The 27,586-nt window shown below is 38.9% G+C and overlaps 5 protein-coding genes and 1 pseudogene across 5 annotated transcripts; 2 read left to right on the top strand and 4 right to left on the bottom strand.

Moving 5' to 3' along the window:
• The first annotated feature begins 254 nt into the window (after positions 1 to 254).
• Positions 255 to 8,484, top strand: LOC148166199 (uncharacterized). The gene is made up of 7 exons (XM_088049250.1): positions 255 to 634; positions 690 to 1,061; positions 1,111 to 4,709; positions 4,755 to 4,985; positions 7,037 to 7,273; positions 7,389 to 7,931; positions 7,976 to 8,484. Exons 1-7 carry the CDS (start codon positions 487 to 489, stop codon positions 8,393 to 8,395), a joined length of 5,550 nt encoding a protein of 1,849 aa, XP_087905376.1. The 5' UTR covers positions 255 to 486; the 3' UTR covers positions 8,396 to 8,484.
• On the bottom strand, positions 8,450 to 13,245 carry LOC148166198 (uncharacterized). Its single transcript, XM_088049249.1, has 12 exons — positions 12,885 to 13,245; positions 12,792 to 12,836; positions 12,671 to 12,745; positions 12,476 to 12,618; positions 11,775 to 12,438; positions 11,369 to 11,723; positions 11,029 to 11,316; positions 10,737 to 10,955; positions 10,502 to 10,689; positions 10,266 to 10,456; positions 9,491 to 10,223; positions 8,450 to 9,209 (listed from the first exon to the last, which is right to left on the bottom strand). Exons 1-12 carry the CDS (start codon positions 13,168 to 13,170, stop codon positions 8,482 to 8,484), a joined length of 3,915 nt encoding a protein of 1,304 aa, XP_087905375.1. The 5' UTR covers positions 13,171 to 13,245; the 3' UTR covers positions 8,450 to 8,481.
• A 22-nt stretch (positions 13,246 to 13,267) lies between these two features.
• On the bottom strand, positions 13,268 to 15,740 carry LOC148166196 (uncharacterized). Its single transcript, XM_088049248.1, has 3 exons — positions 15,357 to 15,740; positions 15,301 to 15,305; positions 13,268 to 14,608 (listed from the first exon to the last, which is right to left on the bottom strand). Exons 1-3 carry the CDS (start codon positions 15,646 to 15,648, stop codon positions 13,319 to 13,321), a joined length of 1,587 nt encoding a protein of 528 aa, XP_087905374.1. The 5' UTR covers positions 15,649 to 15,740; the 3' UTR covers positions 13,268 to 13,318.
• On the bottom strand, positions 14,609 to 15,334 carry LOC148166197 (uncharacterized). The gene is made up of 4 exons (XM_088049164.1): positions 15,234 to 15,334; positions 15,109 to 15,186; positions 14,833 to 15,060; positions 14,609 to 14,785 (listed from the first exon to the last, which is right to left on the bottom strand). Exons 1-4 carry the CDS (start codon positions 15,277 to 15,279, stop codon positions 14,610 to 14,612), a joined length of 528 nt encoding a protein of 175 aa, XP_087905290.1. The 5' UTR covers positions 15,280 to 15,334; the 3' UTR covers position 14,609.
• A 5,013-nt stretch (positions 15,741 to 20,753) lies between the features above and the next one.
• On the bottom strand, positions 20,754 to 25,296 carry LOC148166195 (uncharacterized). Its single transcript, XM_088049247.1, has 3 exons — positions 24,983 to 25,296; positions 21,196 to 21,261; positions 20,754 to 21,140 (listed from the first exon to the last, which is right to left on the bottom strand). Exons 1-3 carry the CDS (start codon positions 24,995 to 24,997, stop codon positions 20,754 to 20,756), a joined length of 468 nt encoding a protein of 155 aa, XP_087905373.1. The 5' UTR covers positions 24,998 to 25,296.
• On the top strand, positions 25,297 to 27,565 carry LOC148166194 (solute carrier family 22 member 1-like; annotated as a pseudogene).
• Positions 27,566 to 27,586: the final 21 nt, after the last annotated feature.

Here is a 27,586-nt window from a genome sequence, read left to right as displayed (position 1 = left end):
AAACAAAAATTCTATTGTATTGAAAAGTAGCTCTTCTTTGAATAATCTATTTCCAGTCGTCCTCTTGGAGGATACGCCACTGCTCATCGTCTCAAACTCGCCTGTTAGTGATTTTAGGGTTGCTGTAGTGGTATAATTCAACTGAATCGTAAAAGTTCATGTCTTAATTTCTCTGCTTTCCGAACCCCAAAATACTTATAAAAATCTCATTCTTATTCACTTTCCTTCAAGAATTATCATATTCTAGAATTTTAATTGCGTAATTTACCTTTCGTCCTTGAACCAAGTTACCACGTCCCGTTGCCGTTGGCAGCCTTGTCGAACCAAAAGCTTCCAAACAACTTGATGGCGTTTGTTGTTTTTAAATTATAAACAAAATGCCGCCCTAATTAACGCGTGAAACTAATATCCTGTGATAAATGGTATTCATTATTAACAGTAATCGCCGTGATATAACCTATAATCGTTTATTGTGTAAAACGTAAAATGGATAGTCCGAAAACAAATGAAGAAGAGTTAACCTCAACCATGGGTAATCGTCTGTCAACCAGCAAAGATGAGAAACATGATGCTAGTGATTCTACACCGACGTCTTCCACTGATGCATTTACGACAACATCGACCTCACTGATAGGTAAACAACGTTCAATCAGTGGTGTTTTGTCACCTTTTTTTTGTTGTTTTTTTAGCGGCTGACGACCCCATTAGCAGTACCTCGTCGGATGTATTAGATGCAAAGAAAAGCACTAAAAGAGTTAATGATATTGCACAGAGTTCTATGAGTAAAAATACGAATTCGTTGAAAGATATGGCTGGAAATCACTCTTCTCCTATTGTGTCAGAGAAGGATTTGTTGGATATGAATATTACTGATACTTCCACGGAGAAAATTACCGAAAATGTTGATGATATCGTTCAGGATTTGGAGAACTTGTTGGGAGAACCAACGACTTCGTTTGATTTTGATATCACGGCTAAAGAAAACAAGGCCGCCATAGAGGAGAGCAAGGATATTTCTATGGATTTTGATGCGTTCTCAGCAGAGCTCCAAATGTTATCAGGTAACGAAATAATTTATCCATCTCTCTTTACATTAATTTCTATTTTCAGAACAAACAGTTGCTGCTCCTCCTTTACCAAATAACCTTACAGCGTCTGCAAAATCTCCACTCACTCAAGAGTCGCACGTGGATCAGATTTCCACAAACTGTACAGGAAAAATAGATGACACCAGCGCATCACCAAAGACAGAAGAACAGAGTGCACTCGTCTCAGAACCTGTAAATTCTGATGAAGAAAATAAAAATTCTCAGTTTGAAGCTGTCTCAGAAAGTCTCCCAAAAATTGAAGACGCACCGGAAATTAATGAAGGAACGAAAGATATAACGTCCACGCTTCCAAAGCGTGAGGAGAAAACAGAATCTCCTGGTGATCAAGAAGAGTGCAGTAACACTGAAGAAAAACCTGTACAAGAACCAGAAGCTGTGGAGGAAAAGGTCGTCATTTCTGAAGAACAAAAAGACGACAATACCCCAGATATTCCAAGTGAAACAGTTGAAGAAACTACTGAAGAAATTAATCAAAAGGACTTAGAAACAAAAGATGTTTCAGAAAGTCCCGAGTTGGTTCCACCAGTCTCTGAAGCTCCAGAAGATGTGCAAGATTCTTCCATGTCCAGCGACGTAGTAGATCGCGTAGAACCGTCAGAACCAGCTCTCGTTGAAAATGTACAAGAAGTCAAGCCTCTGGAAGAACTGGTTGCTAAGACCAACGAAGAAAAGATTGGAGATGCTGATATGAAAAGTGTTGAACAAGTTGAAACAACTAAAGATTTAGCACCGACTGAAGATGTTACAATTGAAACAGAGCCTGCGGAAGTTGAACAGGATGAAAGTTCACCCGAGAACCAACAAATTGATATGAAGAGTGCTGAAACGGAAGCAGCAGACGTTGAAAAACTTGGTTTAGTTCAGGCTGAAGAAGTAGAGATGAAGAGCTCTGAAACGGAAGCAGAAGATGTTGAAAAACGTGAAGGTTTAGCTGAGGTCGAAGAAGTAGGGTTGAAGAACGCTGAAACGGAAGCAGCAGACGTTGAAAAACCTGAAGATTCAGTTCAGAATGAAGATGTAGAGATGAAGAGCGTTGAAGCAGAAGAAACACGAGTTGAACGAGAAGATTTACCAAAAAGTGAAGATGTTGAGATGCCGACAGTTGAAGAAGCGCCGCAGATAATTGAAGAGAAATCAAGTGTGAAGGAACATGAAAAAGTGGCCAATCAAGAAGAGGAAAAGAGCGAAATTATTGAAATGCCACCAGATGAAGCACAACCCGTGTCTTCTTCTCTGCAAGACGATAAAGTAGAAGTTCCAACTGAGTCGACTAACTTAGAGGAATCTTCTGCAGGAACAGAATCATTGCAGGTGGTAGAAGAAACGCCCCAAGAGCAGGAGGAACCAGGAAAAATTCCCGAAGAAAACGAAGCAAATGTAAAGTTGGCAGAAGAGCAGCCCCTGGAGCAAAACGCGGAAATTGTTGATCCCCACGTGGAGGTCCAGGATGAACCAAATGTGTCCGTGGAAGAACAGCCCCTGCAACAAATCGTAGACGTTGAGCCCCACGTGGAGGCACCACTTCAACTTTCACAGCTTCAACCTCTTGAGTCTGAAGATGTCGTTCAATCAACCGAAACCACACTCGAAATAATTGAAGCTGCGGTTCCATCAACTGATCCCATACTGGAAATAATCGAAGCTACACCGACTGATGATGTTCCTGAGGCTCCAGTGGACATTGCCCCCGTCGAATTTATCCCTGAAAACGTTGAAATCCTCTCGGGTTCGTTAGCCGAGGACCTAGACCTCCTCGTTGAAACCGCAGTTGCATCTCCTGAAGAGAAATTAGATGTACCAACACCTTCAGTCATTGAAAATAACATTCTGCCCTTGGCGATGGAAGACGTCCCAGATCTGGAAGTCTTGAATGCTATATCGACTCTCAGTGATAACAAACCGAATCTCATGGAAGAAATTGTCCAAGAAAGCGACGCTTTATTGACGACAACCAGTTTAGAACAGCCTCCAGAGGTTCCTTTTGAGCCTGAAAGTGCTCTACCAACTGAAGAGAGTTTTGCTGAGCAAAACCAGTTGGATTTTGACCAAAACTTGGAGTTGTTAGTGGCGGTTGCTAGTTTGAATAATGATTATAATTTACCCGCTGAAGATATCGCACCAGTGGAAGAAACTTTGAGTGTTCCTGAAGAAACTAAGGTGGAGGTTGCACGACCGCCAAAAAGTGCAGAAAATAAGTTGAAAGAACCTCTTGTGATTAATATTGATGATACTGAAAAAAAGAGCGTTTATAGTCCGAAGATTACCATTAAACCCATCAAACCTCCAGAGGAAGAAGAAGTGGTAACGAGTGGTAGCGCGGAGAGTGAATGCACCAAAGGATCGTTGAAGATGACGATTACTAAACAGTCGGATAATTTGCATTCGATACTCAAAATCTACGATCCTAGTGATGACCAAAACCAGGAACCATCGGAGCCCACGGTTCCTAAACTTATAATAAAACCGATCGTCCAACCTAGTGATCAACCACAAAGTCCTAAAATGTCAACGAGAAGTTCTAAAGTCTTCAGTCCGTCTAGTAGTTCGAATCAGAGGTCCGCAAGTCCTAGAATCACCATCAAACCGATACCTAAACCGGAAGAAGCGGTGGCGCCTTTGAAGATCACCATAAAACCACTGAAGGCTGAGGAGGGTCATAAACAGAAGCACAGTCCGAAACTCACGATAAAACCAGTGTTGAAACCGGAAGAGGAAGTTGAACCAAAAGGACACAGTCCTAGAGTGACTATTAAACCGATCGTTAAACCGGAAGAAGCGGAAGTTACAAGTCCACGGATCACCATTAAACCGATTGTTAAGCCTGTGGAGGCCGCAGAAGCTCCCATGACTCCAAGATTGACCATTAAGCCAGTGGAGCCGGAAAGATCGAGTCCGAAGATTACCATCAAACCCATTAAGCCTCCAGAGAGCGAGGTGTCGGTGGAACCCACAGAGAAGTCCAGTCCGAAGATTACCATCAAACCCATTGTTAAACCCCAAGAAACTGAAGGGCCTTACGAAGACTATGAAGAGTCAATAAAAGAGCGGATAGTGTTGAAAATTAACAAAGGGACGCTCCCTTCAAGCAGTAAAGAAAGAAAACGAGATGGACCCCACGAAGAGGAGAAACTCGCAAAGATAAAACTGAAGTTTTCAAAAGAAGGCGGCCATCCTCAGATCGTGCAAGAACTGTCGCCGTCTAAGCGATCGTCCGATTACCTGGAGCATGACAAAATGAAGAGACCACGCATGGACACCGAGTTCTTACCAGGAGTCACCATCACCCCCATCGGACCGAACACGCAGTCCAAACTCAAAGAAATGTTAAGTCGCAATGACGTCTCCAGCGACAAAGTCGTCACGATCGATGACGACGACGACGACGTCACCATCGTGGAAGAGCACGCGAAAGCCTCCCCGATCGTAATCAGCGAGGAATCAAATCAGGACAGTATGGCGGCCGGCCCTGTCGACTACCGAGACCCCATTTCCGACATCCCCGTGTTCGAAATCACCCCGGAAAGCGTGAAGACGATCAACCCCCAACCGGTGGTGGAGGTGACTCCACCGGCACCGAGAAAACGGGGACGCCCGCGAAAGGTAATGAAATTACAACGAGGAATTGTTTAGTATTGTTGTGAACAGGTACCATTACAAGTCCGCGAAGACTTCAAGGATCTCAAGGAGGAAGAACCCAAACCTGTGGTGGTGGAATCGACGCGGCCGAAACGTAGCTGCCGAGGGCAATCTGTGAGGACGACTTTGGGGATCAAACCGAGGAAACCGCGGGGGCCGGGCCGTGGCAGAGGGAGCAAACGCGGCATGGGGACGAGGAGCACCCCCACACCACCGGCAACTCCGCCGAGGGCCACCAAGGTGAGTTGAAATATAGAAGGTGAATTGTAGCTGAATTTGATTTTTCTTTTTAGTTATCGAAATAACGTTGAACTGGAACTTGATATTTATTTCAATGTTCGAGTATTTATAGCTTTAAAATGAAGTCTGAGAAATTTGTTGAACAAAAATTTGTGCAAGCTAGAGCTTTACTGTTGCGGAAATATTTGGTGAATATTTATTTGTTGATATATATATATTTTAGAGTATCTTTTGTATTTTTTTTTTGTATGATTAAATTATTTTAAAGTTCGACTGAATTTCATTTCACGATATTGAAATAATATGGTCCAGTTTAAGTTAATCAAATAGAAAACATTAAGAAGTAATCAGTTACACAATTCACCTTCGAACAAATAAAACGACAGATAATAAAGATTTCTCGTACATGTCATCTCCACCCCTAAACTCTCCCCAGAGCTTTAAAATATTCAGCATCGAGGGGAACACTTAATTACCGCCGCCGGTCTATTACACTGGTCAACACGATTTTTGTCATCGACGTAAAAAGTTGATATTCTTATGTAATTTATAAACTCAAGATAATCACTTATTTCTATTCAAACAATTTTTTAGATAAAGAAAAATATCAAAAAAGAAAAAAAAAACTAATTATTTCTTGTTTAGTTTTCTCAAAAACGGTTAACTGATTTTTTTTTGTTACCCTAATACCCATAATTATGTGAAAATTGTTAACAATTTATTAAGTAACATTCAAAATATGACTGTCAATTTAAAAAAAAATACCCCAACTTACCTTATTTCGATTTTTTTTTAATTTGGAATGCTTAAAAGAACAACAAAACATTACTGTCAATATAAAGATTTTCCCAAAATAAAGTCTAAATGAAAAGTAAAAAATAAGTGTAATAAAGTACTTTTTTGTAGACTAGCAGGCAAGAGAGTATGTGGCAAAGATAACTTCAAACGTGGAAAGCCCACTACAAATTTTTTTCTGCCTCGTTCGGTTTTGCCGCGCGTCCGAAATTACCCCAACTCACCTTACATATTTTTTTTCTTTGTCAAAAAATTATATTTATTTAAAACTAAGACTACCAGGTTAATGAAAACGACGGAAATTTATATCTAGTTCCGGAAATTTTACCATAAAAACTTTATTTTTCAAAAACGGTTTCACCGATTTACATAATATTTTTATCAAGACATGTTTTAACTTTTATTTTGTCGGCCAGTGTTATCTCTCTAATTTCACAAACTTTTCAAATTCCGCGATCTAATTAATTCTAATTGAAAATTGAACAGCATCCAGCAGACCGTTGCTACTATTAACATTCCAAAGAGATTTCTCAAAAACTCAAAGAGATGTTGGCAGGTTTAATATGAGCGACAATATGAAAGAACTTATCACTTATTCACGTTTAGACATGCAAATCAATCAATAACTATCACAGAACGTGGTGCATTTGAAATGTGGTAAGTTTAGTTAGTCTTAAAAAGGTCCTTGTGGTCATTTCAAGTTTCGAGTGCGCGGGAAAACGTGGCAGGTAATAAATTATTCACGATTTTTGTTTTTTTGTGCTATGATTATATCACCTTCGTAACTGCAACAGTTTTAATTAGATGCGATTCGATCGTTTTTAATATTTTAATATCGATGTTCTCTTTGGGAGAGTTTCCAGCACTCTGCGTCTGGTTAAAAATAGTTGTTCTGTTAAGTCATTGCCGGAATGTGGTAAATGTGGAAAGGAGAGCGTCAGCGTGATAATTAAACATCTTCGATATTAACCAAATTGCGCAATTGTTTGAATCGATAATCGTGAGTGATTGACCATTTCCCTGCATCGATAAACAAAAAAGCAGAGCTGCTAGAAATTCAAAGTGCACATTAACACACATGGATCAAATATAATCTCGCAATGATCTATTTTTAGTAGTTCACCTGCTGCGCTTAGCAAATGTTATTTTGGTCAAGTTTAAACATCTCAGACAATCATCTCAATATTACTGGAATTATGACCGCTAATAAACACCCCCCGTAGCCCCCTCAGTTTCTAAAGTGTGTGCTTGTCCAGGAGCCGAAACTCGGCGGTTCCAAACTGAAAGAATTCAAAGAAGACTCGTTTCTCCTGAGTGACAAAAGTGAATCGAAAACCCTCGAAATCGACGATGGATTTCAAAAATCCCCCAACTCGCTGCTAGCACCCCCACAAAGTGACACCTCCACCGACAGGGCCGACATTGTCATGTACGAGGAAGAGACACGAATGAGTGCGGAAACCAGCAGCAGGGCACAAACACCGGCGAAACAGGTAAGCGTCACTGCCGCTCCGATCGAATTTCATTCCTATTAATGTGGAGTTACAATATCAATGGAGCGCGGCCTTGAACTGTAAGTCGCGCCGATCATAAAACGATATCTTTCAGGTGGTGACCACAGTGGACCTGGTGGAGGAGTCGCAGAGCTCCGTCCAGAGCACGGCGACCACCGAAAGCGTGAAAGTCCGCAGAGGGCCACGTTTGGAAGTCCACCAAGAGCCGGAAGGAGCTGTGATCTCCGCCGACCAGCTAGCCGAGTACTTCTGGAGCGGCGGCGGTCCCTTCATGTTGCAAGAACAAGTCGCGCAGTTTTTGGGGATTAAATCGTTTAAAAGAAAGTACCCGAATATCGCCAGGCGGGTGGTGGATATGCAAGAGCGCGATTTTATCCGGGAAAGTGGTTTAGCAGGGGAGGGGATGTGCGATTTGGGGTTGACGGCGGTCAATAGCAGCGATATCTTAGACATTATGTATTCAGATTTCCAAGATAAATATGAGGAGTATTGTAAGCACCAGCGGGATAGACAGGCGAAGGATCTTATTAATAAGCAGAAGGCGCTGAGTTTGGCGGCGAGTCAAGAGAAAGCGAAGTTGGACATCACGCAGCAGGCGGTACAGTCGGCGGCGAATTGGAACGCCACCTTCAATAAGGTAACGGAGTTTGTTAATCGAACCGACTTTAGTTGTTGTTGTAGTCGAGAAGAGACCAACGGAAGTCCTGTATGGACCTCCAAACCCTCACCATTCACTTCCCTAAAGGAAAAATGAAACAAATCAACAAACCCAAAATGGGCAACTATCCCGTGGCCTTGGTTCCGGGACAATTCACAGACTACTACAGAGTAAGCCCCCGGAGTTTCCTTACAAACTCTTTTAAGTTTTGGTTCCAGGAATTCACCCCGACTGAAATTAACAATCTCCCGTTGAACACACTGTGTTACAACTCTTTGATTCGAAGCCACCACGAAATGGAGTGTGATAGCCAAACGGACGGATCGGGCTCAGAGTCCGACACCAGTTCTTCAGATTCGGACAGTTCGTACAGCGGCTCGTCCGACGGCGAGGACTGCACACTCTGCAAACCAACCCCTAAGAGGGTGGCAGCGGCGCAGTAGTCGCATTTCTCGAATTTTAACTTTTAATTTTGTACATACACTTTATAAGTGGACTTTTTATTGGAAAAAATGTGGTACTAAATAGTTTATTCAGAATTCCTCCGTCTAATGAACCGAACTTGTTCCACTCCATGGTGTTTCACCACGTGTTTCTTCCTAGCACTAGCATCCATAAAGCTCGAATCACACACGTGGCATTTATAGGGTCTTTCTCCAGTGTGCAACCGCCTGTGCACGGTGAGCGCCCCCTTCAGAGTGAACCTCTTGCAACAGAACTCACAAACGAACGCTTTTTCGCCCGTGTGAAGCAACATGTGGTCGCTCAGATGGTGCGGAAATTGAAACTTCTTCGGACACGCCGTGCATGAAAACGGCCGCTCATTACTATGCGTCTTCATGTGTGTCTTCATAGTGTGGTAAATTCTGTACCTACAAAGAACTGTGATGAACTGTGTTAAACCGTGAAGTTCAACAGACCTTTTATCGCAAATTCTGCACTGAAATGGTTTGTCGTTAAAATGCGACCTGCAATGGCGTTGGTACTGCGCCATTGAAGTAAACTCTTCGTTGCAGACACCACATTTGAAGGTTCCATCGGGCTCGTGAACAGCTTTGTGCTCGTTTAGTGCCAGTCGATGCGGGAACTCTTCGTTGCAGACGTCGCAGATTACGAGGCGCCCCCACAAGTGGTTTTTTTTACGCATGTTGAGGTTGCTGCGATTGGAGGATTTAAAGTCGCAATGATTACAAGCGTACGGTTTGTCCCCCGTGTGACTGTTTTTGTGGTCGTCCAGACCGGCCTTGGTCGAGTACGCTAAAACGATTGTAATAATTAACTAATTTTTCCGGTGATCGTTTGTTTTTAGGTACAATTAATGCATGATTTTTCGGCAAATTTCGTCAAAAAATGCTGACGCGCGTTTCGATAGCAATGCTCTACCATCATCAGAGCGATGATTAAACTGAAAAATTAGTTTTTTAACTTACTCTATGGTTAATGGTGGATTAATAATCTCGCTTATAAAATTGCTCAATTATTAATCGCTTTCATTAATCAACTTGTTTGTTAAATAGCTATTTCCTTAATTTTCTTACCTTTGGCGCAAATTTCGCAAATAAAACGCTTCGGTAACTCATGCACGTCCAAATGTCTGTTTAGACTCAACTTATGTTTAAACAATTTCGAGCAAGTGGGGCACCGAAACGCCTTGTTTTCTGCATGCACGCGCTCGAGGTGGATTGTTATCGATTTTCTTCGGATTAATTTGCCGCATTTGGGGCACATGATTTTCGGGCGACATTGTTTATGAGTTGCGTAATGTTCTTTGATTGTCGTGACTAAAGTCCCGCAGTTTTTGCAACGTTTCTTGTCGCCTTGGACTTCGAAGTTCATGAAGGAGCGTTTCGGTTTTGTCTTTTCAGTATCTGGAATTTCTTTTCGTTCTTTCTTTGCTTTTTTCTTCAGGGTTTCTTTCCTTACTCTTTTCTTAGATTTCGGCCTGCAATCCCTAGAAGTCAGGTAGTGTTCCAGCAGGCTTCTGACTTTCTGACCACATTTTTTACAAACTTTTTTTTTATTAATCTGTGGAGGAACTCTGTTTTCTTTAGTCTTATTCTCCGGAGATTTTAGTGTTGGTGTTCCTTCACTAATTAAAAAAGTATTTTCATGAAGAGGTGCCATTTCAGTTCTGTTATTAAAACCGGTTTTCCTCAGTTTTTCATTGGCGCGGTTCTCAGATCGTTTACAAATGTACATAAAAACCTGAATTCTCTTCAATTGTTTAAGGCATTGAAGACAACAGTTTTCAGGAACGTGCTCTAAAAAACTCTAAACGAAAAAATCGGTGTGGTAAGAACACGAGACTCTTACCCGTAAAAAATTAACGACGTAAATGGCGAGAGTGTTTAGACTTTTAAGGGGGCTCTCATTAAGACACAACGTGCAGATTTCATTACACATTGATGAGTTCCTAACATTCATAATCTCAACCTCTCGTGCTATTCCAGGTATGTTTGAATTTTTTTTCTCACCCAAAAGTTCACCCTGTTGTTCAATTTTCACTACAAAAAAAAATTAATTCCAACGCGCTGAAATTAGAATCTCACCTATTTCTAAGTCGACTTCTTCCTGAAAAGGCTCACTTAGAATTAGTCTCGTTTGATCTTCGTTTAAGACTTCTGCAAGAAAGGTTTGAAACAATGAAATTTGGACATTTCCCGCCAAATACCTGGTAGGAATAAAGTTGGTACGGCCCCCACAGTGAGCCCCCGCCGAGTCCCTTTCGGCAAACACTCTGGAAAAAAATGTCTCTCGCACACCCCATAATTCCAAAACACGTACTTTTCCGACTTGAAACTGTTCAATCTGGAATTGCCAATCCGCCTCAGCCACTTTTTAAACATTTCCCGGTTTTTCTGCGGAAACGGAAAAACCTTCAACAATTTGTTATCACACCCCGGGACACAACACGTCCTTGCGAATTTCGATTTGCAATAATCATGATCGCAATTCATGGCGATTCGAATGTAAACAAAATAAGAGAATTTTGAGGTTAGGTATCTGACAGTGGGACGTTTGACATTACCAGTGGCGTATCAAAATAAAACAACTCGTTGGAGTCAGATTTTATTGCGCTTCTTCTCTTTCGTGTTGGTCAAGCACGTCGATTTCCTCCTCGCCGTGTTTATAGGCGACGTGCGTTCTTCGCGTGCTTGGCTTGCAAAATCCTTTCCCGCAAACGTGGCAGATGAATTGTTTCTCTGTTAGAATTTCTTTGAGAGTGGCGGTTTCGTCGTGGTCATTTAGCAGGTGCTCTTGCAGCGCGGAAACTTCCGCGAAGCGTTTGGGGCACTTTGGGCAAACATTAGGGAAATCCGTGTGTTGATTCAAATGAGTATCAAGCGTTCTCTGTTGTCTAAATCTGAAATTTTCGCGGATTATTTAGAGTTGAAATATAATAAATAACTATCGACCTTTTCCCGCAAAGTTCGCACGGATATATCTTCACCAAAGTCTCAGGGTGCGTTGTTTCGCAATGCAGCATCAGTGCGTCCTTGCAGAGGAAGGTAATCTTGCAGGAAAGACAGTCGAAAGCTCCGTCCGTTTCGTGCACTTTTAAGTGTTCCGACAGCTCAATTTTAACAATGAATTTTTTTTTACAGACCGGACAATAAACAGGTTCCCGGCGTCGTTTCGGATTTGAAACTCTCAAATGGCTCTTTTCGTGCACCTTTTTGTGAAAATGCGTCTTGAATCTCCTTCCACAAAACCCGCACGTTTTGTGCTCGATTTTGTGCTCCGCAAGCTCCGTTTCCGTAAAGTACGCCGCTGCAATCACATAAAACTAATCAAAGAAAAAAGTTACGGACTGAATCTTACCATTGTTGCACATGTTGCACAAAAACTGCCCCGTTTCGTGCTTCTTTAAATGTTTCTTCAAACTCCGCTTATTCTTAAACAATTTGGTACATAATTGACACGGCAGAAACGGTTTGTGCGCTGTTGCCTTGTGCCTCGTGAGCAGTTTAAACGATTTGAAACTCTGGTCGCACTTTGGGCAAGGTATTGGGGTGGCGCAGTCTCTATAAATGAGTTTGTGATCTTCGATTCTTGTGTCGATTTGTCCGCAGCGCTCGCAAAGACACTCTTCGGGCTCCAATTTGTCCAATTCCGGAGGGGGTTTCTTCGGGGTGTCTTTTTTCTTTTCGGTGAGCGGTAAGGGTGGCTCAGGGGGTAAATCGGCTTGGACTCCTACGTCTCGGAAGCGGATTTCGAGGGGCGCCGCTTCGTCATCCAAAACTGGGGGGCTGTGGGCGGTTTCAGCGTCTTCAACATCAATAGGGGCGCTGTCCGGATCATTGGAGTCTTTTTCAGGCACTTCAATTTGAATGCTGTTATAGAAGTTAATTTTCCCAAATTCGTCGTTTATTTGCTGGAGGATTTCTTCAGAGCGTTTACACTTCTTCATGAACTGTTGAATGTTCTTCAGTTCCTCAAGACAATCTGTGCAGTAACACTCGGGAATATCGTGGTCTAAAAAGTCCTAACAGGAAATAGGAACGTCTAGCATTGCGTTTTACCTCCAAAAAATTTCGAATAAAAGCGGCGAACGTGGCGTCCATGTCTTCCAGGTGTTGCAAGTCGCGCTTCTGGAGACAAACTTTACAAATTTCGCTGATTTTAAAGGGCTCCGGTTCCTGGGAGACGCTCACCGGTTCAGTTACTAAAACAGACGCGTGAAAAACAAACAGTGGGACGCCACTGGTTTCAATTACCCTCATCTTCTACCGGAGGTTCCGGTGGATCCCCCAGCACGACATTACTGAGTTGGAGTTCTCCCAGTTCGTTAACTGAAAGCAAACCTGTCTTTTCTACGCCGCGAAATTGTAATTTTACCTGTTATTATCACAGCAGCCCTGGTGTCCGGGGGCTCACTCCGGTCTAAAAAACAGAGCACTTAGAGTAAAACCGTTGCAAAGGAGACCTTACCGGGTAAGAATAAGGTGGGCACGGCCCCAAAGACAAGCCCCCGAGTGGAAACCTCCGATATACACTCCGGGGCGAAGTGTTTTTCACACACTCTGTACGTCTTGTAGACATGATCCATACTGAGGGAGACTAACCTGGGGTTGCCAATGTTGAAAATCCACTGGTGGAACACTTCCTGTTTTATGGGAAACCGGAATTTCCGTAGGGAATGTTCGCAGCATCCAGGAACACAACATTTCTTGTACGACGGACCAGCCGACGAGGTATAATTGTGATCAAAATCCATTTTGAATTTTCAAAAAAAATTTGAGGTTACATTTTTGACAGCCACCAGCACTGTCAAACGTCAAATTGTCCGACTTTTGCGTTGCACCAGTGGCGTAACTACTGGAAATTTATCACACCCAATAAAAAAAATCAGTTGGAAAAAAGTTTTATTCGCAATTCTCTCCACAGTGAGTTCCCGCTCCAATCAACCTGACTTGCTCGATTCCGTGCGTCTTCAACACGTGTCGTTTCCTCATGCTCGCATCCCTAAAGCCCGCTTTACACACATGGCACACGTACGGTCTCTCACCGGTGTGCAACCTCAGATGCACCGTGAGATTTCCTTTCAGAGTAAAAGTCTTCTCGCAGAACGTGCACTGGTAGGATTTGATCCCCCTGTGATACATCATGTGATATTTTAAATGCGTCTGCTGGACGAACCTTTTGGGACACTCTGGACACGAATAGGGTCGTTCGCCCGTATGTATCCGCATGTGCGAGATCAGCGAGCTTTGCAATCTGAAGGTTTTACTACAGCACACGCAATAAAACGGTTTCTCGATGTTGTGCACGTTCATTAAATGAACGTCGAATTGCCTCTTACTATTCAACATGGTTTTGCAGATGTGGCACTCATAAAACCGCTCCTTATGGACGGTGTTGTGGATCTTCAACGCTCTTTCATTGGCGAACGTGATGTTACAAAGCTCACAAACCTGCGACTCTGTTGAGGTCAACACCGGCTTTAGATGTCTGTCTTCGTGGATTTTCCGGACGCTCCGCAAACTGAACTTCCTGTCGCAATACGCACACGCGTGCGGTTTCAGCCCCGTGTGCTTATTCAAATGGTCATCCAGTTGGATTTTCGTGCTGTAACCCTTCCCGCAGAACTCGCACATGAACCTCTTCGGCATGTAGTGGTTCTTCAAGTGTCGGCTGAGATTCACTTCGTATTTGAACATCTTTGAACAAATATGACACATGAAACTGCTCTGAGAGTGCACGCCTAAGATGTGAGATTTTAACATTTTGTTAAGAAACATTTTGTCGCAATGGGGGCATTTAGTTTTGGGGCGGCAATGTTTGTGCGTTTTGTAGTGGTCCATCATTCGCGTGACTTCTTCGCCGCATTTGTTGCATTTTTTTATTTTGGGCTCCGGAGGCGGCGCTTCCACAGGGGTGATGTTCTCCGTGTCCTCGACTTCTTTGCTTGCTTTGGTGTTTGGTGCTTTCACGGGTTTTACGTCTAAATTTTCGTTGTTCAAGATTTTGGACGGTTTCTTCTTAACAGTTTCAATCTGCGTGTCTTTTTTGGACACTAGTTTATCGCATCCTGTTTTGATCTGATTCAGAACGAATTGCGAGTGCTTGCATTGTCGGATGAAAATCGCGATGTTCTCTAGTTCTTTGAAACAAGTGACGCAGATGTTGTCGGGGATCTTCGACTCTAAAAAGACCTTAACAGAGGAAATTAGAATCAGCCATTCTTGGTTTTACCTCGACGACCCCAATAACAGTGGTGGTAAAGGCACATTTAACTCTTTTGATGTTCCTCAGTTTACCATTCTTCAGACACAATTTACAGACGTGACTAAAAGTTGAGGCGATCTTGACGTTTCCATTAGGGGGCGCCACTAAAAATCCGAAATTCAAAACAAAATTTTATCACCATTTCTACTACCTTTTTCCGTGGGCTCAATTTTTTTTTCTTGAGTCTGATTTATAACAACTAGATCCGTTTCCGTTTCCTGTGGAGAGTTTTGAAGGACATTCATCAAAATGGGGCTACTTTCCGTGCCCTGAGTATTCTTTTGAAGGACATTCGTCACAGCAGCACCACTTTTTGTGTCTTTAGTAGGGTTTTCAAGGACATTAGCTTGAAGGTACATTGGTCCTTGACCAGTGACAACTTAAAGAGACCAAGTTAGTTTTGTTCTTTCAATTCAAGCCAACTTACTGGGTAATAAGAAAATACGCGCCGGAGTTGGAGTAGGCGCTGGTAACTCCACCACTTCTTCATCTTGAGTCAAGTCAACTAAAAAACAAAATTAACTCAATCTACTTAAGTTGAGTGAGTCTCACTTTTTTCCACTGGTTCTTGTTGAACTGTGCCCCCTTTTAAACTCATGGAAGCCCCTGGTGTCTCTGCTGGTTCTGCAACTACTCAAAATTCACTCTTTGGGGGTGTAAATTAGGATTACTGACCACTGATCTCTTTTGGGGGGAACAGAGTCGGGACGGCTATCGCAGAGAGCCCCCTTTTTGTCCCGGGGACCACATACTCCGATAAAAAGTGTTGTTCACACACTATATAGCTGTTATAAATCTCATCCACTGAAAGATTATTCAATTTAGGGTTACAAACATTAGCCACCCATTGTTTAAACAAACGGGGGTCCTTTTTCGGGAAGCGATGTCTTTTCGAAGTTTTATCTTTGCAATTGGGGACGCAGCACCGATGTTTAGATTCGGTTATGCGATAATAAGTGTGGTCCATTTTTCTGGCGCCTGAAAACAAAACCGACCGCCGAAACGAGGTTATGTTGTGTTTTTGACAGGTTTTAGACGCGGTTTTGACAGTTGGCAGTTGGATTTTGATGGCGGAAAAATTTGAAATTTAAAAAATTTTTGATTTTCTATGGGCTTTTTAAGCGTTCAGCCTCAGATCGGCCTTGAAAGTCATTATTTTAGAGATTACATTGAATTCTGAAACTCCATATTTTACTATTAATCACTTTTTGTGCTTTTTATTTAACTATAATTAAAACTGATAACCTATTATGATTATATCGGATACGATAAATTACCTGAATCCCCAGTGTTCAATTTGAATAACGAAAACTATAATTCTAAATTCACCAACACCTACAAACTTGAAATACAATTATGTAAAAAGATAACACTCATCTCGGATTTTCTTATAAAAACATTGATTTAATAAACACCTTCTTCATTCTCCAAAATGAAGTCAATTTCACTCGTCTTATTACTCTTCGCGCTCTTCCAGTATTCATTAGGACATTGTACAGGTGAACACTGTATTTTTTTGCCTCAAATTAACTAAACTTTGCAGTTTACCCAACTCGACGTCCACCAATCATGGACTTGGAACCGCTAGAATATCGCAATTTCAAGAGCCAGGGCTGCAACCAAAAAACCATCGATTTGTTGAATCAAGTGCTGGAAATTGAGAAAGAAAACAGACTGCAATTGAAAGAGCTCGTTCATTTAGCGCGTGGAAAATATCTGGCGATGGAAAATGAAGCTAGAGGCGATTTTGATGAACCTAATTCTCAAGAAGAGGTGGTTAAAGTTGCAAAACCAAACTTTAAGTCCAGGATCAGCAAATATTTTATATAAGGAATTGAAGTTTTGGCTTCGATTATTGAATACGGCGGGAATAAAGGTTTAAAAGCACTACTAATCGATGATTTTATTTCTAGGAATTAAAATTCTGTTAGCAAAACTGACTAAAAAGATTGGTTTTATAAAGGACGGATTTGAAAATTGATTTTTTTCGAAGAAATTGTATAGCTGAATCTAATTCAGTCGATATCTCGCTTGTTTTTTGGAGTAAACTTATGTTATTATACATCAGTGAACGCAGAATTTTCCGCAGATTCCAAATCTGGGATTGAAATTCTGATACGACAACAAATAACTGAGTTATGACCGATCAAAGTTTCGGAAAGTTGATTTTCGTTTTTCCTCATTTTTCGTAATTTTTAAAGTTAAATATCTCGGAAACTATTAGAGATATTGAAATGCGGTTTGCGCCATCGTTTTTCTCGGCTCATTTTACGTTAGAAAAAGTGCTTAAAAGCCCAAAATTCGTTAGTCGATTTTTCGCGAAAAAAAATTCCGACTCAAACGATGAAAATTTTTAATTTTTTTAATTTTTGGCCATAGCTTGTAAGCCATTTGTCCGATCGATCTCAAATTTGGTCGGTAGATAGATTTCGAGCTTCTCTTTCGACTGATGTATAATTCAAAGCTATTAAACGTCGTTTTCATTTTAAAAACATTGATTGAAAATCACCCTAAAATGACATTGTCAAAACAATTTTTGACCAATGCCTCGTTTATTTATAAAGCAAACTCAACCAATTTGGGTCTCATTTTACGCAGAATTTCACGCTGAATCCAAAAACATGAGAATTTTCAATTTTTGTCAACAAATAACTGAGTTATGGCCGTTTGAAATTTTGGGTTGTCGACAGAGGGCCAAATTTTTGAAGGTTCGAAACAATTCGTGCTCGATATCTCGGAAACTATTTGAGATATTGAGATGCGGTTTGCGCCATCGTTTTTCTCGCGATTTTTTACATGAGAAATAGTTCTTTGATATTCCAAAAATCGAAAGTTGTAGTTTTTCGCGAAAATTCAGTTCTAAGGTCGATAAATTTTTTATCTTATTAGGAGTAAAGTTGCGTTGTTATAGTTCATTTTACGCAGGTTCCAAATCCGGGGTCAATGAATTATTCTCGAACAATAATGTGTTGAACTTCAGTACACATTAAAGACCTTTTTTTAATTAAACATTGAAGTATCTGCAAAAACTGTATCGATAAAATACTGTGACTATTGTTTTCGAGTAACAAAGAATTTCTTTAATTTATTTGCATAATAAATATTCCCAGATAATTAAACGTCTTGCTTTTACGCTCCCACAACTAAAACAAGGAAATTACACATTCAATTTGTGACATTTTTATGGGAAATTTGAATTTGTGGGGTTAATTAATTCGTACCTTGCATAAATCGGTGTTTGAAATTGGAAAATTAAGATTGAAGAGATGCAAAAAGGAAGGAAGAGTAGAATAGAAGATTTTTTTTATTAAAGTGCATGGTAAAAACATTTAAAAAAAATCGAGCAAACGTTAGATGCAAAAAAGGTACCCAAGTACGAATAAAGTATCTACTATCATAGGTAAACTAACAGCTACTATACATAGGTCAGTCAAAAAAATAATTTAAAGTAATATTTACTACAAAGTGAAAAAATGTTGAAGAAATTTTGCATCATTTTTATTAAAATAAAAATTAAGTGCAAGACTGCAGAAGGATCATGAACTAGAGGTAAAATGATCCCTCGATTGGGGTAAAATGATTCCTTTCCATTGTAAGGATGTGTTATGTTCAAAAAGTTTTATAAGTTAAGCAAAAGTTAGTGGAAACAGTGAATACATTTAAGTATTAAAATAAAAACAAAATAAACTTAAATAACAAGAAGTAAAACAACAAAATAGAGACTCTTAGTGAAGACAAATAAACATTAAAAGAATTACATTGCTTTAAGAAGTTTTTAATTCAGCCAAACAGAAATTGCAAGTGAATATATTTTTCTCTTCGTCTACTCTTGTACATTGATCATTAGTCCATTTTTGGCACACTAATCCAATCCTCTTCTTTTGAAGAGTGAATTTTTTTTTCAGCAAAAAATACATTTTGAAAAGAATCTTTCTCCCGTTTTTGTTTTTTTATCACTGTCTTTTGTCAAATATCATTTACAATTTGACAATTATTCGTATTAGATGTAAAATGAACCCGGGATCGTTTTACTTAGTACCTAAGTGATCGTTTTACCCCAAATGTAATAAGAACAAAGAACATAATCTATAACTGTTACTTCAAGAGGAACACTCATGGTAGCCAAATACTTAACTGATACTTTAAATGTTGCTTGGGTATAGACAATTAAATTGATACATACAGGCTGTTTTTGAAATACACAACCAAACAGAAGTTTACACATCGTAAGTTGGCAAAATTTGGTGTTTATAAATGTTTCTAGCATCAAGGGTGGCTCTGGAATTCCTGCCATGCACTATTTTGCCGCTTTGTTTTCATAGTGAATATAACTATCTTGAAAATTATTTACAATGTTACTTACGTCAACGAAGTTCCAGTTACAATTTTGTGTCCAAGTTTTTGATTTTAGGTTTTAAACCACAACTAGAACAGTTTATTTCTCAAAACTTACTTTGCTCCATGTTTGAGGTTAACTGCAAATGTCAGTTGAAAAATCGAAACCCACATTTGTAATGAGCGGCAAATTTCTTTGACATTTCATAGCCACCCTAGAAGCTAGAAACATTTATAAACACCTTGTATAACAACATAGAACAACAAGGACCACAAAGAAAAAGCGCTTAAATCAAATCACACTGAAAATACTAATATTATAATAAGACGCCGTACAAACTTAGAGGTCTTCATTCATTTGTTCGGTCTCAATTACAGCATTTCTTCTAGATTTCGTGTAGATGACGACTGCAAGTTAAACAAGTTACAGTTAGTAATAAAAACAATGGCGAATGTAAATCTTACAGAAGGAGACTCAATTTCAGATGTTTTTCTTGGAGTTTCTAAGATATTTGGCCTAACTTCTGGTCTCTATAAATCGACCCAATTTAGTGACTGACAAATTTGAATAAAAACTTACAGGTGATTGACGATTCATCTCTATATAATCGTTTTGTACCCTTTTGGATATTTTATCCTTCAAGTAAAAACAATATAAAAGAATTATAACTATTGTTGAAAATATTAAAGTAATGATAATGGTTATTGTGATGGGAACTATGCATCCTTTGCATTCATCAGGCGCTGCAGTTGCTAACAATAAAATATTAATAGAAAAAATTAAATCAGCTCGTTGTTCTCACTTGTATCTATCGATTGAGGAGATGTTGTAGATATTGGAGACAATGAAGATGTTGTCGCTTTACATGTATTCAACCTTGATTGAACTTGGTTCACTGAATTTCAAAAAAAAAAAAAAGAAATTAACAAAATTTATAGAGAATCTTACATTTCGTTTTTGTGACGTTTAGATCGTTTGTACAATGTTCAAATTTTTCAATAATATTTTTACAAATTGCGTCAAAAAAAGGACATGTTTCTTTTTTTAACAATCCGGTATTTCCAGTGTCATGAGATTCCTCTACAAAACAAAAATTAAGAGAATTATTTTGATGATTAGCTACCAGTCCAACCAAATAAAAGTATCTTCCAAAAGAACGCAGAATTAAAACACGCGTTTGACAAAACTAGTAAATCTGTACTTAAACTACATCCGACGTTTCCAAAAGTATTTAGTGCAACGGGGGTCCAACCACTGGTAACAATAGTGTTGTCAAAAATCTGGAAAAATTTGTAGTGTTTGAACTAAAGGTAAAAAATACGTACCACTAAAGATAAGTTGGCGAGAGAGACATGTAAATGGGAAAGCTCTTTATTCAATCCTACACACTTCAAAGAAACGTTTGCTTCACATTGAAGACAAAATGAAATGTGTAAAACTGATTTTTCCTTTGGAGGCTTCAAATCAACGTTATTTTGAGGTTGACTAAAATAATTGTACTTGACTAAAAATAAATGTTATCCCCGCAGAATAAATTTTGATTGATCTTACCATTTCTCTTCGCCTTAACTTTTTGTGTATGAGATCCTTCCAACACTAATTTAGAAATCGGAATACAATCAAAATCTTCGCACTTTATCACTAAATGCCGATACTGGAATAAAATATAAGCATGTTTTTTTCTTACTTTCCACGATACGAAGACAACATGCTTAGACAAGTTACTAGTTTCGATATTATTTATCTAAAAACGAAGTTGTATTGTTATCAGAAGAAGATTTCAATATCGTTACCCCCAAGGTACAAACGTCCATTTTATCACAATGCGAGGAATTCGAGCAACGGAGTGTTTTATTCGAGTGAACATGAAATTTGTAGTTATCAAATTCGGGATGTCGTTCACCATACAAGCGAAAAGTGATGTTTGGTATTTCGTCCACCCAAATGTAAACATTGCCTTCACTTCCTAAATGATTTTCTAAAACTGAATAAGTTGGGATGAATGTGAAGAAGTTTTTTGAGGGAAATAGTTGGTTTTCCACGCTATTGGTAATGGGCGGGGATCCCGTTTCAAAAAACGTTTTTTCTTCTTGATGGTCAAATCTAGAAAAAAATTCCGACTCCTGAAGACAAAAACGGGTTGTTATTAATTGGTTAATTATTAAGATTGATGCAGACCTCGGATTGTCGAATCATATATATTATTACCAACGAGGAGATAAATACGTGTGTGCACCATCTGATCTATAAAAAAACGAAAAAGAAATGTCAAAACTCGTTGGTTTTTATTCCTATATTATACAGTATTATTTACAACATGGCGTTTAAGTACGACTCAATGCATGTGTCGCATGTAAAATACGTAGAGCCAGCCTCCCACTTCACCCAATAAGCAAATCTAATTAAATTAACAATTTTTTTTTTGTACAAAAATAAGATAAAGATAAATATAAACGTAATTGTTAACGTATTACCATCTTTTAAGTTATAGAAGGAAAATTTCATCATCATAAATGACGGTTTTACTATGAAAAATCTTATCTTATTTCATATCTGTTCAAATATTTGTGTATTTCATATCATATGGGGTGGAAATGGTCGCGTGTTGCCCAGGCTTCATACGTATTGCTAAAGCCTCATTTCCACAGTCCGTTCTAGAGAGAACCGAATTTGATTTACGATAGAATTTGAGTTATTGCACCATGTTTTGCACCTTAGGTTTACGATTCGGGTGGACAAGCTGGTTGAAACGCCGAACCACCACACAGACTGCTGCATTTGATAATAACTAGACTTCGGACAAAATAATTGTCTTGCTCCGCCCAGATCTCCCTATCACAATAAGTTAATAAGGTATTATCAAAATTACAATTTATTCCCAAACACCAAAAAAAATGTCAAAAAAATGCTGACGCGCGCACTCTCCCAGCACTTTACAACCGGCAACATCGTCGATGGTGACTTTTTGGTGATAAAATCAAATAGGTTAGCTGCCTAATTGACAATTTGGTTACACAAAACGGCCTTTCAGGCTATGGTGAGTCTTTTCACTATTAAATCATTTGATTTGCAATCCAACAGGCTGTAAAAGAAACGTTTTTAACGGAAACACTGCCTAATTTTCAGAAATGTCAAAAATTTGACAACTATTTTCTCACCAAAAATGTCCCTAGGCAACGTTGCCGGTTGTAATGCAGGGGAAAATTGCGGTGTTGGTGGTTTTTTTAAAAAAAACAACGGACTTTAGAACAGTTTGTTTCTCAAAACTTACTTTGCTCCATATTTGAGGTTAACTGCAAATGTCAGTTGAAAAATCGAAACCTACATTTGTAATGAGCGGCAAATTTCTTTCACATTTCATAGCCACCTTGATGCTAGAAACATTTATAAACACCTTGTATAAATGTGGATTAATTTTAATAAAAATGGCGATAAATGTAGATGAACCTACTTATTTCCTACATTGAAATTTACAGAATCATTGTATGAAAACAGACGTGAATGATTGCAAGTAGGTGCGTTTCTTATCTCTATGAGTGGATTTACGCTTTTGAAATAACCGACAGTTCTGTATTTTTGTGGATTTAATCAGTGTTACTACTTGAAAATTTGAATATTTAATTTCGTTCTATGAATTGAATTTTCTGGATATTAGTGAAAGTTGACATACCAGACATATCCACGTAATAAGTAACTTGAAGTATAAATAAAATGAAATAAATTCATGAACATTCTGTTCGACATCGGTTCGGCCAACATTTCAACTCAGAAGCAAGACAGAACAAAACACAGAACGCAGAGAATAATTGAAATTAGCAGTTCCTTTGGAGAAAACTTTGCAAATAAACAATGCACTTCAGAATTTTTGTATACTTAATCTTGTTAAATACGAATAAATATAATGTTACTAGATTTCAATTGATGATTCTTGACATTATTTTACTGATGGAAAAGTTATTTTGTGCGCCTCCGTCATTTTTCATAGCATTTGTGATACTCATTTGCGGCAAGAAAATCACCTTTTGAATGTCTAGGCATCACACGTGACATTTCGAATAGTTGGTTTTATTTTACAAGTTGGCATCGCTGCATAAATGTCAATAGTGTGAATTTGTGTGCAGATTTGGAGGCCAATGACCATCGAAAATAATAAAGGTAAATTAATTAAGTGGAGATTCCACAAAAATTTGCTGAAACACATTTGAATTTACATTAATCTGCAATCGTTTGATTTGAATGGGGTGCTACCAACCTATTTCCCAGCTGATGAAATTCTCCTAAATGAGGGAATGACGTTTCAAATTCAAATCAAAAGTCAAAATAAATAACTATTAATAATTGTCGGCGCACAAAATTTCGTGTTTGACACGGCTAGAAAATGTTTTGGAAATGCTCGGAAATTGAAATCAATCAATTGAATTTCAATACTTTCCTTGCATTTCCAAAAGACCATTTTCTAGCCTAGTGAAACAAATAACTATTAACATCAAGCTAAATATTGCAATGAAACCGGTTTAAATTTTCTCCTTTGAATTTTTTTTAAACGATCTGGTCCACTGCTTCAATTTTTTAAGATTAACGATTTCTGTGTAATAATTTCACGTTAAATAAAATAATAGTTATTTGTGTATCAAGGCCAAAAAGTGTGTCAAAGTGGCACTTTTTGGCCGTGTTACACACAAGATTTTTTAAGCAACATCATTAAATTTACAAGTTAATTAATTTGTATTTATGATTTATTGATTTAATCATTTATAACAACTGAATAATTGTAAATATTTATGAATCCTTCAAAAAAGTACATATTTTCTTTACATGTGCAGTTTCGGCATGTGTAACTTCACAATTTGTATGAATTAGGTTTAATGTGCTTTTTGATGTTTAATGTGATTTTTCATGTTGTTGCAGCAGCCCTGCTAGACATGTTCATTTCCAATAATTCAACACGTCTTTGTTGCACTTTACAGCAGTTTGTCGATTTGATTTTACCCAAATAATTAAAAATTTGGGGGTAATGTCGGTATCTTGATGTAATATGCAAAACTATAGATAGATGGCGCCACCTCAAATCGGCCAAAAATGTTTGCGGCCAGAAAAGACTTACTTTTAGGCCGCTTTTGAGGCATAAAAATTCCATTTTTAGTTTAAGTCGCCTGAAAAATAAGTTTTTCAAACCTGGAGCTTAATTTGTAGATTTTATGAAGTAAGAGCATTCACTTCACGCTAAATTTTACTATCCATGAAATTCCAAGCGTCAAAAAATAAATATTTGCTGTGAAACATAACTTTTAAACACCCATAAGCATTTCTAAACAGTTTAACTTGAGCTGATATTTATTATACAGGTTAGGTAACGTTACGGCCATAGACTAATGGGTAATTAATGAAGGCAAACTGTCTCGGAATTCGCAATTAAATTATTTTTTTTCGTTTTAATTAAAAAGCTACAAGGTTTGAAAGTTGACCAATAGAATAGCTTCAAATAATTTTTCACTTTTACAGAAATCCAAGTAGCTTTCGGACCAAACGAATAATTTGTCACTTTCCCGTCACATTTGAAGTTTTAAATCAGTGGCGTCAATAAAAGGGAAAAACAATAACGCACTTTTATTCAAAAAACAGACAATAAAGCAACACTACAAATGGCCACCATCTTGTTGAACACATAATTGTAAACGACGCAACAATGTTTCCTTTATTGTACCCAACACGTTTTCGTTTGGACGAACTTGATTTGTGATGTCCACAAAAATGGAACAAGTACGCCACTGATAAAAAATAAGAACTGTCAGTTTGACGTCAAACAAAAAAAATTCCTTCAGTAACTCTGATCCAAATTTTATTTAAATTTTAACTGATTAATTAACTGATTTAAATTTTAACCTTATGCAAATTGTTCCCTGATTGGTCACATTCAAAACTTTCCAGCTCTTAAACGGTTCAAGAAAAGATAAATTTTACGTACCAAATGATTTAACATCACGTAGATTAAAGATAAAAGCAGGAACTGAGTAAGAAGAGCAACGAAAAGTTAACGTTTCCTTTGTTTAAAAATGACATCATTAATCAACATACAAAAGCAGTTTTAAATATTTGTTTTACATTTACACACGTTAGTCTACAATTATTTTTGATTATTGCATGCGAACAGAATGGAAATTATTCTCATTCCTAAAATTGTCTCCTAAAATGGTGGATGCGCCAGGTTTAATATTCGTCTTAATAAGTATTGGATGAAAAATTGCTGATCACTTTCTTGTTTAATCACTAACAATAAGATTAGTCATTTCAAACATAAGAACCACACATCCGTTGCCAGTTTTAAATATTTATGCCGCGACAACAATGTGAATGCGAGCCCACAGACTGTAAACAGGTTTTCATCGAAGCAGCTCATTTCTATTTTCAGTTTTCTGACTTAAAACATGACAAGTAACAATGCCACGGGTGACATTCCAAAACCCCAATCCTTGTAAAACTGAATTACACCCCTTTCCACCAATGTCACGTCTTTTCCAGCCGAGAAAGAGTTTTTAGAAGAATTCAACAAATACAACACCAGCTGGTGGTTCCTCAGCATCGTCATTTTTAGGTGTTTCGCCCCCTTCAGCTTAGCTCTTCAAACAGGAATCTTCGAGTTACCGGGGAGTATTGACACGTATTTAAGACAGGAGAAGAGGGATGTTACAACCGACGTCAATAAAGTGGTCAAGAACTGCAGAAAATCGGTTTTCTTATGGACGAACGTCCTGAAGAATATTGGTGTGTTTGTAGGGGCCCCACTCGGGGGCGTCTTAGCTGACGTGTAAGATTGTACGCAACTCCACCGTGGTCAATAAAACAGCTTCTTCAGGTTCGGAAGGAGGAAAATTGGTTTGTGTTTCTCCACGGTGGCAACTCTATCTTCAGCCCTCGTAATGTTTGTTGGAAACGAACAGATCCTTATACTCCTCCACGCACTTAGTGCTGCTTCCTGTACCATCGTAGACACCGTCACTCTTATCACTTGTAATCATCGTCGTTCTTCACCCCAAAATAACTAATTTTAACAGGCGCGGAAATCTCGAACACCAAACACCGCTTCTTGGTTCTGTACACAATCAGCACCTCCACCATCGGTTCTCTCGTCATGGACGCTTTTACAAGAACTGTCTTAGTGTGGAAGTACCAACTCCTCTACGTCGCCACAGCTAATTTAATAACAATCTTTGTTTGTTGGTACATCCCCGAATCCCCTCTTTGGTTGTTAACACACAACCTGACAACACCAGCGTACCAACAACTCGAAGAAGCATCGGGAAAAAATTACACAATCACCGGAGAAAACAAAAAAATGAAGACAACGGAGTTGATTCAACTAATTTTTCGGTTTTTCGCCAAAATCCGAAGGAGAAACTTTCTTTTACTTTCGCTCTCAATGTTTGTCGCCGCCTCCAGTTACCACAGCGCACGTAAGTAATAAGGAGGACAATCAATCTTATTCTTTCGCAGGAATATCAGAACTGTTACGTGTCAACTGCGAGGATGAATTTGGTTTTATTATAATCATTGGAGAGATATTAAGGTGGGGTTTGTTTGATAACGAAACAAATTAACGGGTTTTGCAGCTACTTGCTCCTTTTCCCGGTTTATGGTTCCCTGCAGAAGCGCTGCGGGCTGCTATTTATATTCTTGTTGTTAATTCTGAGGTCTGTGATCGGACTCGCCACGCACAGTAAGAAACAGTATTAAAAAGTAGCGTTTTATTTTTTTCCTGGTCTCTCGAGCCTCCGAATCAAATTCGGTTTGTGGTGGATTGTGCTTAACAATTTTCTTACTTCAAGAACCATTTTTATTATCCAATTTTGAATCTCCCGAATTTTGAAATTTTGAATCTCCCGCTCGAAATTTCGAAGCTGTCACTACATTAATCTTGTTTTTTACGTTTATTTGTACGCGGATTGTGCCGAGGACCTCAAAATCGCTTAAAAAAAACAAATTTGTAGTAAAAAAGTTAGTTTAGGCATAAAAACCACCTGATTTCGCAGGACACAATTCGAAATTTCGCGCGGGAAATTTGAAAATTTTACCTTTTTTATTCAATTTTGTCTAACCGCCGTAACGACACAGACTTGTAAAAATACCGCTCAGATCAAGAATTCTTCAGAGCACAATCCACCCCTTTGCAAGCTCAAGAAAGCAGAAAAAAAATTCCCGATTGTTTCCAGAAATCATCGAAACTGTTTATTTCAACGCGTTTGGTATCTTGTTCGGCCACACAGCTCTCTGTTTAAACTGGTTATACTTCATCGAAGCCTTCCCCACTTTTGTAAGAGGAGCTGCAGTGGGAAGCAGCACCGCGATTTTAGCCGCGACAGCCCCCATTTTCCTGTTTGCTGAAGAGGTAGGTGCGACGGCCCAACACCCCTCTAACACTTCGTTTTAGTTCCTCGACCGTTTTCTTTATCTTGTCGTTATTTTAATATCGGCACTCTTGGGAGCGTGTGTTGTTTGTGTCCCTGAAACCCCCTTAAAAGCATTGTCGAACCAAAAACCATACTAATAAAGACACTTTTATTTCTTACAATTC

The sequence above is a fragment of the Gnatocerus cornutus genome, unplaced genomic scaffold (genome assembly GCF_029298725.1).
Source record: "Gnatocerus cornutus isolate USDA-ARS CGAHR unplaced genomic scaffold, icGnaCorn1.1 ctg00000023.1, whole genome shotgun sequence".
In the NCBI taxonomy this organism is placed as follows: domain Eukaryota; kingdom Metazoa; phylum Arthropoda; class Insecta; order Coleoptera; family Tenebrionidae; genus Gnatocerus; species Gnatocerus cornutus.
Note: the sequence above shows the minus strand (reverse complement) of the source record. Positions and strands in the feature narration are given on the sequence as shown.